Source organism: Anolis sagrei, chromosome Y, assembly GCF_037176765.1.
Source record: "Anolis sagrei isolate rAnoSag1 chromosome Y, rAnoSag1.mat, whole genome shotgun sequence".
NCBI lineage: Eukaryota > Metazoa > Chordata > Lepidosauria > Squamata > Dactyloidae > Anolis > Anolis sagrei.
This window is the reverse complement of record NC_090035.1, coordinates 13805492-13821110: the sequence shown is the minus strand read 5'-3', so window position 1 is coordinate 13821110 and position 15619 is coordinate 13805492. Positions and strand designations below refer to the sequence as shown.

The 15619-nt window shown below is 44.1% G+C and overlaps 2 protein-coding genes across 2 annotated transcripts in view; one reads left to right on the top strand and one right to left on the bottom strand.

Moving 5' to 3' along the window:
- LOC137095087 (myosin-11-like) overlaps nt 1–8941 on the top strand; it is a 75048-nt gene extending 66107 nt beyond the window's left edge. The window contains exons 40-41 of the mRNA XM_067461311.1: nt 2269–2441; nt 8465–8941. Of these exons, the coding sequence (XP_067317412.1) occupies nt 2269–2441; nt 8465–8621 (330 nt within the window). The 3' untranslated portion in view covers nt 8622–8941. The remainder of the gene's footprint in view (nt 1–2268; nt 2442–8464) is intronic.
- A 2181-nt stretch (nt 8942–11122) lies between these two features.
- Nucleotides 11123–15619, bottom strand: part of LOC137095088 (nuclear distribution protein nudE homolog 1-like) — a 20566-nt gene continuing 16069 nt past the window's right edge. The window contains exons 8-9 of the mRNA XM_067461312.1: nt 13116–13210; nt 11123–11693 (exon numbers count right to left, since the gene is read on the bottom strand). Of these exons, the coding sequence (XP_067317413.1) occupies nt 11618–11693; nt 13116–13210 (171 nt within the window). The 3' untranslated portion in view covers nt 11123–11617. The remainder of the gene's footprint in view (nt 11694–13115; nt 13211–15619) is intronic.

Here is a 15619-nt window from a genome sequence, read left to right as displayed (position 1 = left end):
CGTGGTGGATTTCTCTCTCCTTGCAATACATTCGACCTATTGGAAAGCTCTGGTTCTTCCATCCTACTTGAAGTGTCTCAGAAACCCTGGAATTTGTAGTGTTCCTTTAGAACCAGGAAATGTAACAGAGCCCCAACACAGCGATATATTTATTGGCATGGCATAATGAATAATACATTTTTAAAGAAATCCATATTGTGAGACATTTCTAGTCCTGAGCATTTCAGACCGGTGATGGTCAACCTATTTATTTATTTATTTATTTACAGTATTTCTATTCCTCCTTTCTCACCCCACAAGGGACTCAGCGCAGATCACAATGCACATATACATGGCAAACATTCGATACCATAGACACACAACATATATAGACAGACACCCAGAGGCTATTTAACTTTCCAGCTTCATAAGGGTATGCTTTTTTAATTCCGGACACCGGGGGAGCTGTCGCTTCACCATCCACTTGTGCCACCAATAGAGTACTTCCTCATTCTTTTTGCATGCTGCTGGAGAGTTTTATGGCGTCGTAAATTAGTTAAATTAGCCTTCCTGCATAAGTGGTACCTAAATTTCCTACTTGACAGATGCAACTGTCTTTCAGGCTGCAAAGGTCAACAGCAAGCTAGACAAATGGCCAGAAGCTCACTCTGACCCGGGCTGGCTTTGAACTCATGACCTCTCGGTCAGTAGTGATTTTAATGTAGCTGACTCCCAACCAGCCTCACCACAACCTATGAAGATTTAGTGGCAGGTGTGGCTATCCCAAAATGTAGGAAGGCAGGACATACATTAAATAAATTAAATTAGAAAATGTATATTATGGGATGCTTCTGGTCCCTGGTTTCAGACTAGTAATGGTCAACCTATGAAGCCTTCCAAATGTGAACTTTAGGGACACGTATGGCTATTCCAAAACAATGTCGTATTCCAAACTGGAGATAGGCAGAGTATCAGTTCAATATGTGACTTTTAAAAATCTGTATTATGGGATGCTTTGGGTCCCAAGGGACCAGATTGTGGCACAAGCTGGTTGGGAGTCAGCTGCATTAAAATCACTGCTGACCGAAAGGCCAGCCCAGGTCAGAGTAAGCTCCTGACCATTTGTCTAGCTAACTGTCGACCTTTGCAGCCTGAAAGACAGTTGCATCTCTCAAGTAGGAAATTTAGGTACCCTTATGCGGGAAGCTAATTTAACTAATTTACTGTGCCATAAAAATCTCCAGCAGCGTGCAAAACAATGAGAAAGTACTCCATCTGTGTCACAAGTGGATGGTGAAGCGACAGCTTCCTCGGTGGTTGGGAGTCAGCTGCATTAAAATCACTACTGACTGAAAGGCCAGCCCGGGTCAGAGTAAGCTCCTGACCATTTGTCTAGCTTGCTGTCGACCTTTGCAGTCAGAAAGACAGTTGCATCTGCCAAGTAGGAAATTTAGGTACCGCTTATGCAGGGAGGCTAATTTAACTAATTTATGATGCCATAAAAATCTCCAGCAGCATGCAAAAAAATGAGAAAGTGCTCCATCAGTGGCACAAGAGGATGGTGAAGCAACAGCTCCCCTGGTGGCCGGAATTCAAAGCATACCCTCATGAAGCTGGAAAGATAAATAGCCTCTGTGTGTCTGTCTATATATGTTGTGTGTCTATGGCATTGGATGTTTGCCATGTATATGTGCATTATGATCCGCCCTGAGTCCCCTGCGGGGTGAGAAGGGCGGAATGTGGTGGAGGCTCCTTCTTTGGAAGCTTTTAAACAGAGGCTGGATGGCCATCTGTCAGGGGTGATTTGAATGCAATATTCCCGCTTCTTGGCAAGGGGTTGGACTGGATGGTCCAGGAGGTCTCTTCCAACTCTTTGATTCTATGATTCTATGAATATAGATACTGTAAATAAATAAATAAATAAAATGTCCATGTTCTCAGGTCTTGCTCAGGTGAGTTTTGAGGACAGGTGTGGACCCAGGTGTCCAGGCCTTTCCCCTTTGCCATCTGACAGACTCTATGTTTGGTCCATGCAGAGTGCAAGGAAGTCTCTAAATCAGTGGTTCTCAAATCGTTATGTTGACATCAAACAATACATCATGTCTCTCCTGCTCTTATACATATCCACACAATACAATCTCATACATTCATGATTTCAGTATTGATTACATGATGCAAGCACACATTTCTTGTTGCATCAGAGACTTGCTTTGTCAACTTGACTCAGATGTTTTCACCTGGATCTGCCTTTATATTTTATCAAATCCTAACACCGTCCTTCCGTTGCAGGCCGACAAAGGCACTGCCCGGGTGAAGCAGCTGAAGCGGCAGCTGGAGGAGGCGGAGGAGGAGGCCCAGCGCATCAACGCCAGCCGCAGGAAGCTGCAGCGGGAGCTGGACGAGGCCACCGAAGGCAGCGAAGCTTTGGGCCGGGAGGTGGCCGCCCTCAAGAACAAGCTCAGGTGGGTGGCCCTTGACCTCTCTCTCGGAGATTCAGAGGCAGCAAGCTTCGAAGTGTAGGAGGAAGTCCCCTTTTTGGTACTACATATCATATTTAAGGAGCTCCAGTGGCAAAGGAGGTTAAACCGCTGAGCTGTTAAACTTGCTGACCAAAAGGTCAGCATTTCGAATACAGGGAGCAGGGTGAGCTCCTGTGGTTAGCCCCAGCTTCTGCCAACCTAGAAGTTCAAAAATATTCAAATGTGAGTAGATCAATAGGTACCTATACCGGTAGGAAGGTAACAGCGCTCCATGCAGTCGTGATGGCCACATGACCTTGGAGGTGTCTGTGGACAACAATGGTTCTTCGGCTTAGAAATGGAGATGAGCATTCAGTTATGCAGAAATTAATTTGAAAGTAGTTGTTCTCCTCCAGAAACTTTGTTTTTGAGAGTCAATTGAAGAACTATAGCAAAATGTGTTGCAAGATGTCCTGCAAAGACAAAGTTTTGCCAGTTTAATCAACGTTTTTCATGTTTTTATGATAGACCCAATTAGGAAATGACTCAGGAAGAAAGATGTTTTACATAATGTAATAATACCGGTGGCGCAGTGGGTTAAACCGCTGAGGTTTTGAACTTGCTGACTAAAAGGTCGCAGGTTCAAATCCGGGGAAAGGTCGCAGGTTCAAATCCAGGGAAAGGTCGCAAGTTCAAATCCAGGGTGAGTTCCCGCTGTTAGTCCCAGCTTCTGCCAACCTAGCAGTTTGAAAACATGCAACGTTGAGTAGATCAATAGGTACCACTCCAGTGGGAATTTAACAGCGCTCCATGCAGTCTTGCTGGCCACATGACCTTGGAGGTGTCTACAGACAACGCTGGCTCTTCAGCTTAAAAATGGAGATGAGCACCAACCCCCAGAGTCAGACACGACTGGACTTAATGTCAGGGGAAAACCTCTACCTTTACCTATCCAAAAGAGCTGATGGCAACTCATTGCACCTTGCAGTCGTCAAAGCTCTCCTCTGGGTGGGATTGATCCAAATGTGGAAACATGCTGCCATGACTCCACGCTTGCACGGAATTAATGATGTAGTAGGGGAACAAGCAGACTTTGCTTCCAGAGTCAGAGTCTTATGAAAGTCAAATCCAAAAGCCTGCTCTAGACTAACCTGCAAACTTCCACATTTGTAAACATTAAGAGTGCTTCCAAAGACAGGTTTTTGACACTACATCTCCCAGAATCATTCGTCTTGACTGATCTCCAAGGATGTTGAACATGGAATATGAATCTGAGACCATAGAAGGCCCTTCCCGTTTCTCTGTCCTTAACCTGCAAGTGTTCCTAACCCCCTTTCCCCAGGTAGCTCTCCAAAGCGAATTCAGGATTCTAGGCCACTCTGTCAAAAATTTGGACTAAAACCAGGAGCGGATTTTCTGCCCTCCTGATACAGGAACCACCACTTCCTCCCCTGTAAACTTGTAAACTGCAGCAAGCAATTTGGCTTGTATGCAACCCAGGAGTATGCATGACCTTCTGGAATACAACTCCCATCATTACCCAGCACTGGGAACAATGGGAGCTGTAGTCCCGAGCCCCTCGCCTAGCAGGAATTTTGCATTCCTTGCCCTCGGTCTGCCTTGCAAACCTTTGGAGACCTTTTAAGGCTAACACATTTGGGGTGCTTCTCTCTCTTTCAGAGGGAACCCAGAACCTTCGCAGTGACAGCGCAGGTACCATGCCTTCAACTTTGCAGACCCCTTCTGTTTGCTTATTTTTAAATATATATACTTAATATATATTTATCCCTGGTTCTTCCCCCGCCACTTTTATTGTTGTTGTTGATGTCGCCCTCAAATCAATCCCTGCAAACTGTGAAGGCTTGGATACTAAAACGTCAACTGTCTTTGTTCCAAAAGAGACAAATATTACAGATATGTTGGATTTCTAGCCATTTATAAAACCCTTCCTGCACTTTTTTCCCTTTCTCTTGCAAAATCCCAATGTTTTTTAATTTCTTCCCAAGGCAAAGGCCCTGAAGCTAATTTGTGCAAGAACACAAATGCTAACGCAAGTGCATGAATGCCTCCCACGAATCCTGCATCATTTCTTTGGCTCGTTTGTACAATGATGCAACATGATCCCTTTTGCAAATGGTCATTGGCACAATGGTCATTTCTTTGGATGCCCTTCCTAATAATCTAAAGTTTGCAAAAGTGGTCAATTCTACTTTCTGCAGACATAAGATAAGTCTACTTCCAAATACTTGCATGATTCTGGCCTTCAATCTGCGTGTGTGTGTGTGTGTATGTAATATGTATATGTATGTATGTATATACATACATATATGTGTGTATCTATAGCTATCTCGCTATCTTCATATATCTGTATAAATATAGATAGATGAATATACAGTATATGTATATATATAGACATTATATATGTATGCATGTGTAATATGTATATATATATATATATATATATACACATACATACACACATATATGTGTATCTATATCTATCTTCATATGTAGATGAATGTAGATAGATGAATATACAGTATATGTATAAATATAGACATATATGTACATGTATGTATATGTAATATGCGTATATATACACACATATATGTGTGTATCTATATCTATATATATCTATATTAATATACAGTATATGTATAGATATAGACATTATATATGTATATGTATGTATATGTAATATGTATATGTACACATACATACACACACAAATGTGTGTATCTATATCTTCATATATCTGTATGAATATAGATGAATCTGCAGTATATGTATAGATATAGACATTATATATGTACATGTATGCATATGTAATATGTGTGTGTACACACACACACACACACATATGTGTACCTATATCTATCTTTATATATCTGCATAAATATAGGTAGATTAATATACATGTATAGATATAGACATAGAGGTATTCCTCTCTCTTTATATGAATACATATATACACACACATATATATTCCTATATAAACCTGCTCCAGTGTATATATGTGTACACACACACACACACATACATACACACACATGTGTATATACATATATACACATACAAGTGAATGAACGTATGTAAAGGAATACTCTGGCTGCTCACTTCTGTTCCTTTCTTTTCACAATTGCTAATGCATGAAGCACAGGGCCAGATGAGTGATGCTCAAGTTTCATGCTTAACATGCTCAGAGGCACCCTGCTTCTTTCCCCATCCATAACCAAACCCGCTCTCCAGTGTCCCTTCCACATGACACTGTTGTACCAGAATGGCTCCACTTTAACTGCCATGCATCCTAGGGAATCCTGGAAATTATAGTCCCTATTCTGGGAACTGCAAATCCCACCAGGATCATTAAAGTGGGGATGTCATGCTGTAACGGGTGCGGAAGGGACTCCCAGGTGCTGATGCACTCCTGTTCTGTAATATTTGTGGACTCTCTTTTGCAGGAATAAATAATCATATAAACACCTTGACCTGCTTGGCTTTGCTGTTGCACGGAATGGTACCTTTGAAACAAGACTTTGGTCTAGCAACTGCATCATTCTTCCACTTCCTCGGAAAGCCTTTCCTCTTTTTGATAGAGAAGGAGGCAGCCAGATCTGCATAATTATATTATTATTATTCCAAAATATTATTTTATTGCAAAAATTGATTGCGTTTTTTAAGACGAGAGAGGGAGCCCCACCGTCACCTATGTAGATGATATTTTAGTAACAGCAGGCACAGATACTTAAGTGTTTTGGGACGCTAGCTTTCTGATAAATCACAAGTAAACAGGGCTAGAGCACATGCAAGGACTCTTGCAGATGGTGCAGTTGCCCAGGAGCTTGGACTAGATGACCTTTGGGAACCCCTTTCCAACTGTATCATTTCTCCCAGAATCTTTTGTCCTGTGAGAAGAACACAGGGCCAAATGAAGCTATAGTATAAAGAAATTTTTTTTTTGAGATGAACACCTTGCAAATGGAGAGGTTGCCCAGGTGGCTGGACTAGATGACCTTTGGGGGACCCATTTCCAGTCCTTTTCTATTGTTATTATTCTAAAAGAGGTTCTAGCATTAGTTTTTTTTTAAAAGAGGATCTCCTTGCAAATGGAGAGGTTGTCCAGATGGCTAGACTAGATGACCTTTGGGGACCCCTTTCCAGTGCTTTTCTATTATTATTCTAAAGGAAGCTCTAGCATTAGTTTTTTTAAAAAGAGGAACTCCTTGCTAATGGAGAGGTTGCCCAGGTGGCTGGACTAGATGCCCTTTGGGAGACCCCTTTCCAGTTCTTTTCTATTGGCTAGGGTACATGCAAGGTGAATGGAGTGAATGGAGAGGTGGCTTGGTGGCTAGACTAGATGACCTTTTGGGGATACCCTTTCCAGTTTTTTTTTCTATTGGCTAGAGAACATACAAGGACTGTTGCAAATGGAGAGGTGGTTGGACTACATTACCTTTGGTGAACCCTTTTCAGTTCTTTTCTATTATTGCTCTAATAGAGGCTCTAGTATTAGAGAGGCTCCTTGCAAATGAAGAGGTTGCCCAGGTGGCTGGGCTAGATGACCTTTGGGGGACCCCTTTCCAGTTCTTTTCTATTGGGTAGAGTACATACGAGGACTTTTGCAAATGGAGAGGTTGCCCAGGTGGCTAGACTAGATGATATTTGGGGAAAATCTTTCCAGTTCTTTTCCATTGGCTAGAGAACATACAAGGACTCTTGTGAATGGAGAGGTGGCTCGGTGGCTGGACTAGATGACCTTTGGGGTCCTCTTTCCAGTACTTTTCTATTTATTGTTCTAAAAGACATTCTAGTATTAGCGAAGCTCCTTGCAAATGAAGAGGTTGCCCAGGTGGCAAGACTAGATGACCTTTAGGGGACCCCTTTCCAGTGATTTTCTATTATTATTCGAAATGAGGCTCTAGCATTAGTTTGTTTTTAAAGAGGAACTCCTTGCAAATGGAGAGGTTGTCCAGGTAGCTAGACTAGATGATCTTTCGGGGACCTCTTTCCAGTTCTTTTCTATTGGCTAGAGTACATACAAGGACTCTTGTGAATGGAGATTGCCCAGGTGGTCGGGCTAGATGACCTTTGGGAGACCCCTTTCTAATTCTTTTCTGTTGGGTAGAGGACATGCAAGGATTCTTGCGACTGGAGAGGTTGCCCAGGTGGCTGGACTAGATGACCTTTGGGGGACCCCTTTCCGGTTCATTTCTATTGGCTAGAGTACATACGAGGACTCTTGTGAATGGAGAGGTGGCTTGGTGGCTGGACTAGATGACCTTTGAGGAACCCTTTCCAGTACTTTTCTATTATTGTTCTAAAAGAGACTCTAGTATTAGAGAAGCTCCTTACAAATGAAGAGGTTGCCCAGGTGGCAAGACTAGATGACCCATGGGGGACCCAAAGGGTACCCCCAAAAGGTCATCTAGTCCAGCCACCTGGGCAACCTCTCGATTTGCAAGAGTCCTTGTATGTACCCTAGCCAATAGAAAAGAACCGGAAAGGGGTCCCCCAAAGGTAATCTAGTCTCGCCACCTGGGCAATCTCTCCATTTGCAAGGAGTTCCTCTTTTAAAAAACTAATGCTAGAGCTTCCTTTAGAATAATAATAGAAAAGCACTGGAAAGGTGCTCTAGCATTAGTTTTTTTAAAAAATTAGGAACTCCTTGCAAATGGAGAGGTTGCCCAGATGGCTGGACTAGATGACCTTTGGGGGACTCCTTTACAGTTCTTTTCTATTATTATTCTAAATGAGGCTCTAGCATTTTTTTTAAAGAGGAACTCCTTGCAAATGGAGACATTGCCCAGGTGGCTAGGCTAGATGACCTTTGGGGGACCCCTTTCCCATGCTTTTCTATTGGCTGAATGGTGGGTGCATTGAGGACTGCCCCTTGCCTTGCATGCTGATGACTTCCATCTACCTCTTTCTCTCCCTTTGGTCAAACCTTCTTCCAGGAGCCCCAGGATGCTTCGTTTGCCACTTTGCAAACTTCAATCTCTTACTTTAAATCTGCTTTTTCGTTGCAGACGGGGCAACGAGCCCTCCGCCTCCTCTTTTGCCCCATCCAGACGGTCCGGCGGAGGAGGAGGAGGGAGGCGCACCATCGAAAACGCAGCTGGAGAAGGCTCAGAGGACGACACTGATGCAAAAGACGGGGACTTCAACGGCACCAAGGCCGAGTGAGGGCCCTCCGAAGGCCATCCAAACGGACCCCACACCAAAATTATATACAGAAAAAAAATGTTGGAAAAGGATTACCTGATGCCAGGGGGGTCGTTTTCATATCACCATTTAATGCTTTTATCTTTTCCCAAAGGTCACCTCCAGCTCATGGCACCAACGGCTTTTCCTCGAGTGTAAGCACCGATACCTCTACCCTGCGGCAGGATTCTCATTATTATTAATATAATTATTATTATTCCCCTTTCAGAAACATCATTGCGCCCCGAGAGACAGAAATTATATGCATACTGATGGATAATTATTAATTCACCTCTCTGAAATATTATTGATTTTTTCCCTTTATGGATTACAATATTATTTTGGAAATAATAATAATAATAATAATAATAGTAATTCATACACCATAAAACATTGTGCTCCATAAAGACAGAAATACAATGTTTTATGTGCAATTGAGAAGATTATTATCCTTTCTAACATATTATTGTGCAATTAATAAGATTATTATCCCTTCTAAAATATTATTCTAACCCATAAAGGCAGAAATGCAATGCTTTATTTGCAATTGATGAATTATTATTATTGCCCTCCTCTATAATATTGAATTTTTGCATTTATGGAATGCATTATTTTGCAAGGGGAATTAATAATAATAATCCATCTGTTATCCAATAACGTTTTGGAGACAATAATAATAAATGTTTTATGTGGAAATGATTTATTATTAGTATTCATAATATTAATGCCCTTTTGAATATTATTCTAACCCGTAAACGGAAAAATTCAATGTCTCTAAAGGGAATCCTCTCCGACTCTTTGCACTTTTCTCCATTTAAATTCCCAAAGTAACTTCCTTCCTTCCTTCCTTTGTTCCTTTTAATGTTTCCTTCATTTTCCACCCAAATGTCCCCAGATTTGAATTGTGTCCTGTTTGAAATGATGATGGATTTTTTTGTGCTTTGACACACACTTCAATAAAGGTGTATAAAACCACAGGGGAATATCACCTCGCCTGACATTTTTAAAGTAATATAACCCTCAAAAGTTTTGAAAACGTTGAATTAATCCGCATCGGAAAAGTCTTGCATGGAATGAGGCTTTGCTTTTTCCAAAACAGACTCAATTTTTGGCTGGAATCACTAGGTTGCTGCACGTTTTCTGGACTTTATGGTCATTTCCAGAAGCATTCTCTCCTGATATTTCACCCACATCTATGGCAGACATCCTCAGAGGTCGTAAGGCTTGTTGGAAACTAGGCAAGTGAGGTTTATATATCTGTGGAATGTCCAGAGTGGGAGAAAGAACGCTTGTCAGTTGGAGGCAGGTGTGAATGTGGCAATTGGCCACCTTAGTTAGTATTGAATAGTCTTGCAGCTTCAAAGCCTGGCTGCTTCCTGCAAGGGGGAATACATTGTTGGGAGGTGTTCACTGGCCCTGATTGTTTCCTGTCTGGAACCCCTGTTTTCTGAGTGTTTCTCTTTATTTACTGTCCCGATTCCAGGCAGGAAACAAATCAGGGAATGCTAACACCTCCCAACAAAGGATTCCCCTCAGATAGGAAGCAGCCAGGCTTTGAAGCTGCCAGGCTATTGAATACTAATCACTATTTCCTGTGTGGAATTATTTTATTATTGATTCTTTTATTATTGATTCTTGTCTGGAATTCCTGTTTTTTGAGTGTTGCTCTTTATTTACTGTCCTGATTTTAGAGTTTTTTAAAATACTGGGAGTCTGATTTTGTTCGTTTTCATGGTTTCCTTCTTTTTGTTGAAATTGTTCACATACTTATGGATTTCAACGGCTTCTCTGGGTTTTTTTAATAGTTAAAAAAACCACTAATATTAAAAATTTAATATTATTAATATTTAAAAAACTTTTTAACATTTCTACCAGTATTAAAAAAACTCTAAAATCAGGACAGTAAATAAAGAGCAACACTCAAAAAGCAGGGGAATTCCAGACAAGAATCAATCAGGGCCAGCTAACACCTCCCAACAAAAGATCACCCCTCCGGGCAGGAAGCAACCGGGCTCTGAAGCTGCAAGGCTATTCAATGCTAATCAATGTAACCAATTGCAACATTCACACTTGCCTCAAGGAGACAAGAGTTCTTTCTCTCATCCAGGACATTATTCCACAGATATGCATATGTATGTGTGTGTGTGTATACATACATACATACATACACACATACACGGTGTATGTATGTATGTGTGTATGTATATATGTGTGTATATATATGTGTGTGTGTGTGTATATATAATACACACACACACACACACAAACCTCACTTGCCTAGTTTCCAACAGACCCCACATTCTGAGGATGCCTGCTATTGATGTGGGTGAAACATCAGGAGAGAATGCTACTGGAACATAGCTCATACACCCCGGAAAACTCACAGCAATCCAGACTGAATTTAATTGCAAAAAAAAGGGGGATTCATTGAGTTACAAAATGCAAAGAAAGGGTTCAGCCCAATAGCAAAATAAAGAACTCTGTGCAGTGAACTAGAAATTCTGTATTAAAAATACCTAAATCCAAAGGAGTCTGCAACGTTGTGTTTTGCTTTCAGTTAAAAGCAAAATAAAAGCGATCTCGATTTGCAAAAGAACCCCAAATTATGTCACTATATCGGCAAGAAATAGCTTCCCATCCCTCCGGCAGTTTGCATCTTTTTTTGCAACGGGGAATAATCCAGTTTGCTGCGTTCGGGAAATGCGCCCGAGAACCTGGTTGTTGCAAAACAGGACTGCAAATCCCATCACCCCCTTCATGGCTTCTTTTCGCAATGAGATCCGATGGAAGGTTCCAGTTTGTTGCGTTTGGCGGATGGACCCCAGAATCCAGGTTTTGCAAATACGGACTGCAATCCCATCATCCCTTTTCTGCTGGAGTCAGATAGAGCAATTGATGCCTCTCTCGTTTCCTGCATTTTAATCGCTTTCTGCTGGAAATGGATGCAACGAAATGAACTGTCAGGTCCTTGCGGTTCTTCAAAGCAGCATCTGGACAACGCCTTGCGGAGGCATCCCTGCCGGCCCTGAGAGGCGGACCGGCCGCGGACTCCATCTGCAACAAAGGGAAAGGAGAGTGATGTGAAGTGCATGGTCAGGCTGGACTAGATGGCCTTTGGAGGACCTTCCTTCTGTGATTCTAAGGATGGGACAGAACTCAGCAAAGGATATCCCAGGCATGGGCAAACTTGGGCTCTCCAGGTGTTTTGGACTTCAACTCCCACAATTCCTAACAGCCGGTAGGCTGTTAGGAATTGTGGGAGTTGAAGTCCAAAACACCTGGAGGGCCAAAGTTTGCCCATGCCTGGGATATAATGATGGGAGCCCCGGGTTCAAATCCCCATTCAACCTTGCAAGTCACACTTTGGTGAATCTCTGGGCAGGAAAAAGGCAGGTCCCTATTTAAAAAACGCCCCCAAAACCTTAAAAGAAATGCAAACCATCCTCCACATTGAAAACCTGCACCACATTTATGTTTCAGAGCTCCTTTGGAGTAAGTAACACATATAATCTATATTAAAGCAGTTTGAGCCCACTCTAATAGTAGTAGTAGTAGTAGTAGTAGTAGTAGTAGTAATAATAATAATAATGCAGCCCAGGAGCAAGCCATCAGAACCAATGCCATTAAGGCCAGGATTGAAAAATCAGTGGATGACCCAAGATGCAGACTGTGCAAGGAAGCCGATGAAACCATGGACCATCTCCTCAGCTGTTGCAAGAAAATCGCACAGACGGACTACAAACAAAGGCACAACTCTGTGGCCCAGATGATTCACTGGAACTTATGTCACAAGTACCACCTGCCAGCAGCAAAGAATTGGTGGGATCATAAACCCGCAAAGGTCGTGGAAAATGAACATGCAAAAATACTGTGGGACTTTCGAATCCAGACTGACAAAGTTTTGGAACGCAACACGCCAGACATCATGATTGTGGAAAAGAAAAAAAAGTCTGGATTATTGATGTCGCCATACCAAATGACAGTCGAATTGAGGACAAACAACAGGAAAAACTCAGCCGCTATCAAGACCTCAAAATCAAACTGCAAAGGCTCTGATCGCATAAACCAGTCCAGGTGGTCCCAGTGGTCATGGGCGCACTGGGTTCTGTGCCAAAAGATCTCAGCCGGGATTTGGAAACAATAAACATCAACAAAATCACGATCTGTCAACTGCAAAAGGCCACCTGACTTGGATCTGCATGCATCATTCGAAAATACATCACAATTTAGAAGTCCACAAATATACAGACATTAAAACTAATTTAAACATCAGCGGTATATGAATTTTAAAAATTAGCAGTCGAAAAATCTTTCAAAGTGATTAAGAACTAATACACAGCCCCAAAACCAGACTTGCTCCTCCTCCTTGTCTGAAACAAGAAGGCTTTAGCCTGGCACTAAAGGTAGAAAGAAAAGAACGACAGCAAGAAGGGAGTTGTAGTTTCCCTGTGGATGATGGGACCCTCAACAACTCACCCATGGGGCCCGGAAGTGGCCAAGGGGCTCCTGTTGTAGTAGGGGGCCTGGTCGTAGACAAAGTTCCGACAAGAGGCCAGCTTGGACTCCAAGGCCTGGAAGCAACAGAAGGGGAACCCATTAGCATCAGTTCTGGAAAAGGCAATTAAAGGGCCGGCACAACATTTGGTTCCCATTGGGTGCAACAACAACAACAACAAACCTGTTGTACTGTCCCTGTTACTATTGTATAGCGGAAGGAACAGGGGAGGAGGTGGGCTGGAGCCTGTAAATAAAAATGAGGTGGGGAGGGGGGTAGAGGGGAAGAAAGGATATTGGCAAGGACCGAAAAATCAAACAACGAACAAAGCAGAAAGCAAGATCTTGTCTTTAGACTGCGGCATGGAGGGGGGGAGGTGTTCCATTAGCCGAGGGGCCCCCATAGAGGTCGTGGTGGGAAGGAGGAGATGCGGGAAAAGGAGACCTCGAATTCGGCCTAATTCGGACCGCTTATCCATATTAACAATCCCCAACCGGTCTCCTAAGGTAAATTGGTGTAACCAGGTGAGCGGGCCCTCTGGTTTGAAGGTGGTGTTGTTGAACGCCAGATCTGTCAATGGAAAAACGACCTGGATCCAGGATTTAATCCTGGAGGAGCGGGCAGATCTGGCGTGCATCACGGAGACCTGGCTGGACGAAGCGGGGGGCGTAAACCTCTCCCAGCTTTGTCCTCCAGGCTTCTCCGTGCAACACCAACCAAGAGCCGGAGGACAGGGAGGCGGGGTCGCAGTGGTCTATAGAGATTCCATCCATCTGACCAGGAGTCCCATCCCGCAGACCACAAATTTCGAATGCGTCCACCTGAGGGTGGGTGACCGGGACAGAATAGGGATTCTTGTAGTGTACCGTCCACCTCGCTGCACTACAGTCTCCCTGCCTGAGCTAGCGGGGGTGGTCTCGAACCTGGTGGTGGAGTCCCAACGGCTTCTTGTGCTGGGGGACTTCAACATCCATGCCGAGGCGACCCTCACAGGAGCGGCTCAGGACTTCATGTCTGCCATGGCAACCATGGGGCTGTCCCAACAAATAACTGGCCCCACCCACTGTGCTGGACACACATTGGACTTGGTTTTCTGCCAGGGATGGGAGCAGGGTGGCGGTGTGGAGGAGTTGTCTATCTCTCCGTTGCCATGGACCGACCACTTCCTGATCAGATTTAGGCTTACTGCGCCCCCTAACCTCCGCAAAGGTGGAGGACCCACTAAGATGGTCCGCCCCAGGAGGCTTATGGATCCGAATGGATTCCTGACGGCTCTTGGGGATTTCCCCGCTACCTCGGTAGGTGACCATGTCGAGGCCTTGGTCGCTCTCTGGAATGGGGAGATGACCAGGGCAATTGACAGGATCGCTCCGGAACGTCCCCTCTCAAGTAACCGAGCTAAACCAGCTCCTTGGTTCACTGAGGAGCTGGCAGCGATGAAGCAAAGGAAGAGGGAACTAGAGAGCGTGTGGCGCTCGGACCCAAGCGAGCCAAATCGAGCACGGTTTGTGTCCTTTCTGAGGGCATATGCCGCGGCAATAAAAGCCGCAAAGAAAACTTTCTTTGCGGCCACTATTGCGTCTGCAAAAAACCGTCCGGCGGAGTTGTTTCGGATTGTCAGAGGTCTTTTAACTCCCCCTACTTCAGGCGGGAGCCCTGACAACTCGGCCACGCGCTGTGAAGCATTTGCTCGGTTCTTTGCAGACAAAGTCGCTTTGATCCGTTCTGGGCTGGACGCCACATTAAATGCAGTCTCTGTGGATGTGACACAAGCACCTGCTTGTCCTATTTTGATGGATTCTTTTCAGTTTGTGAAACCCGAGGATGTGGACAAGATACTTGGAGGAATGAGGCCTACCACGTCCATCCTAGACCCCTGCCCATCCTGGCTTCTGAAAGAGGCCAGAGGGGGATTGGCTGAGTGGGTAACGGTGGTGGTTAATGCCTCCCTTCGGGAAGGCACGATTCCAGCGAGCCTAAAACAGGCTATTATAAAGCCGCTGTTGAAGAAACCATCACTGGACCCCACCAAATTTGACAACTTTCGGCCTGTTTCCAATCTTCCCTTCTTGGGCAAAGTCATGGAAAGCGTGGTGGCCTCACAACTCCAGGTATTCTTGAGAGACACGGATTATCTGGATCCGGCACAGTCTGGCTTCAGACCGGGACATGGTACCGAGACGGTCTTGGTCGCCTTAGTGGATGATCTCCGCCGGGAGCTAGACAGGGGGAGTGTGTCCCTGGACCTCTCAGCGGCCTTCGATACCGTCGACCACGGTATTCTTCTGGGACGCCTTGCAGAGATGGGCCTTGGGGGCACCGCTTTGCGATGGCTCCAGTCATTTCTGGAGGGTCGTACCCAGAAGGTGTTATTGGGGGACTCCTGTTCAACATCACAGCCTTTGACCTGTGGTGTTCCTCAGGGCTCCATACTGTCCCCCATGCTGTTTAACATCTACATGAAGCCGCTGGGTGAGATCATCCG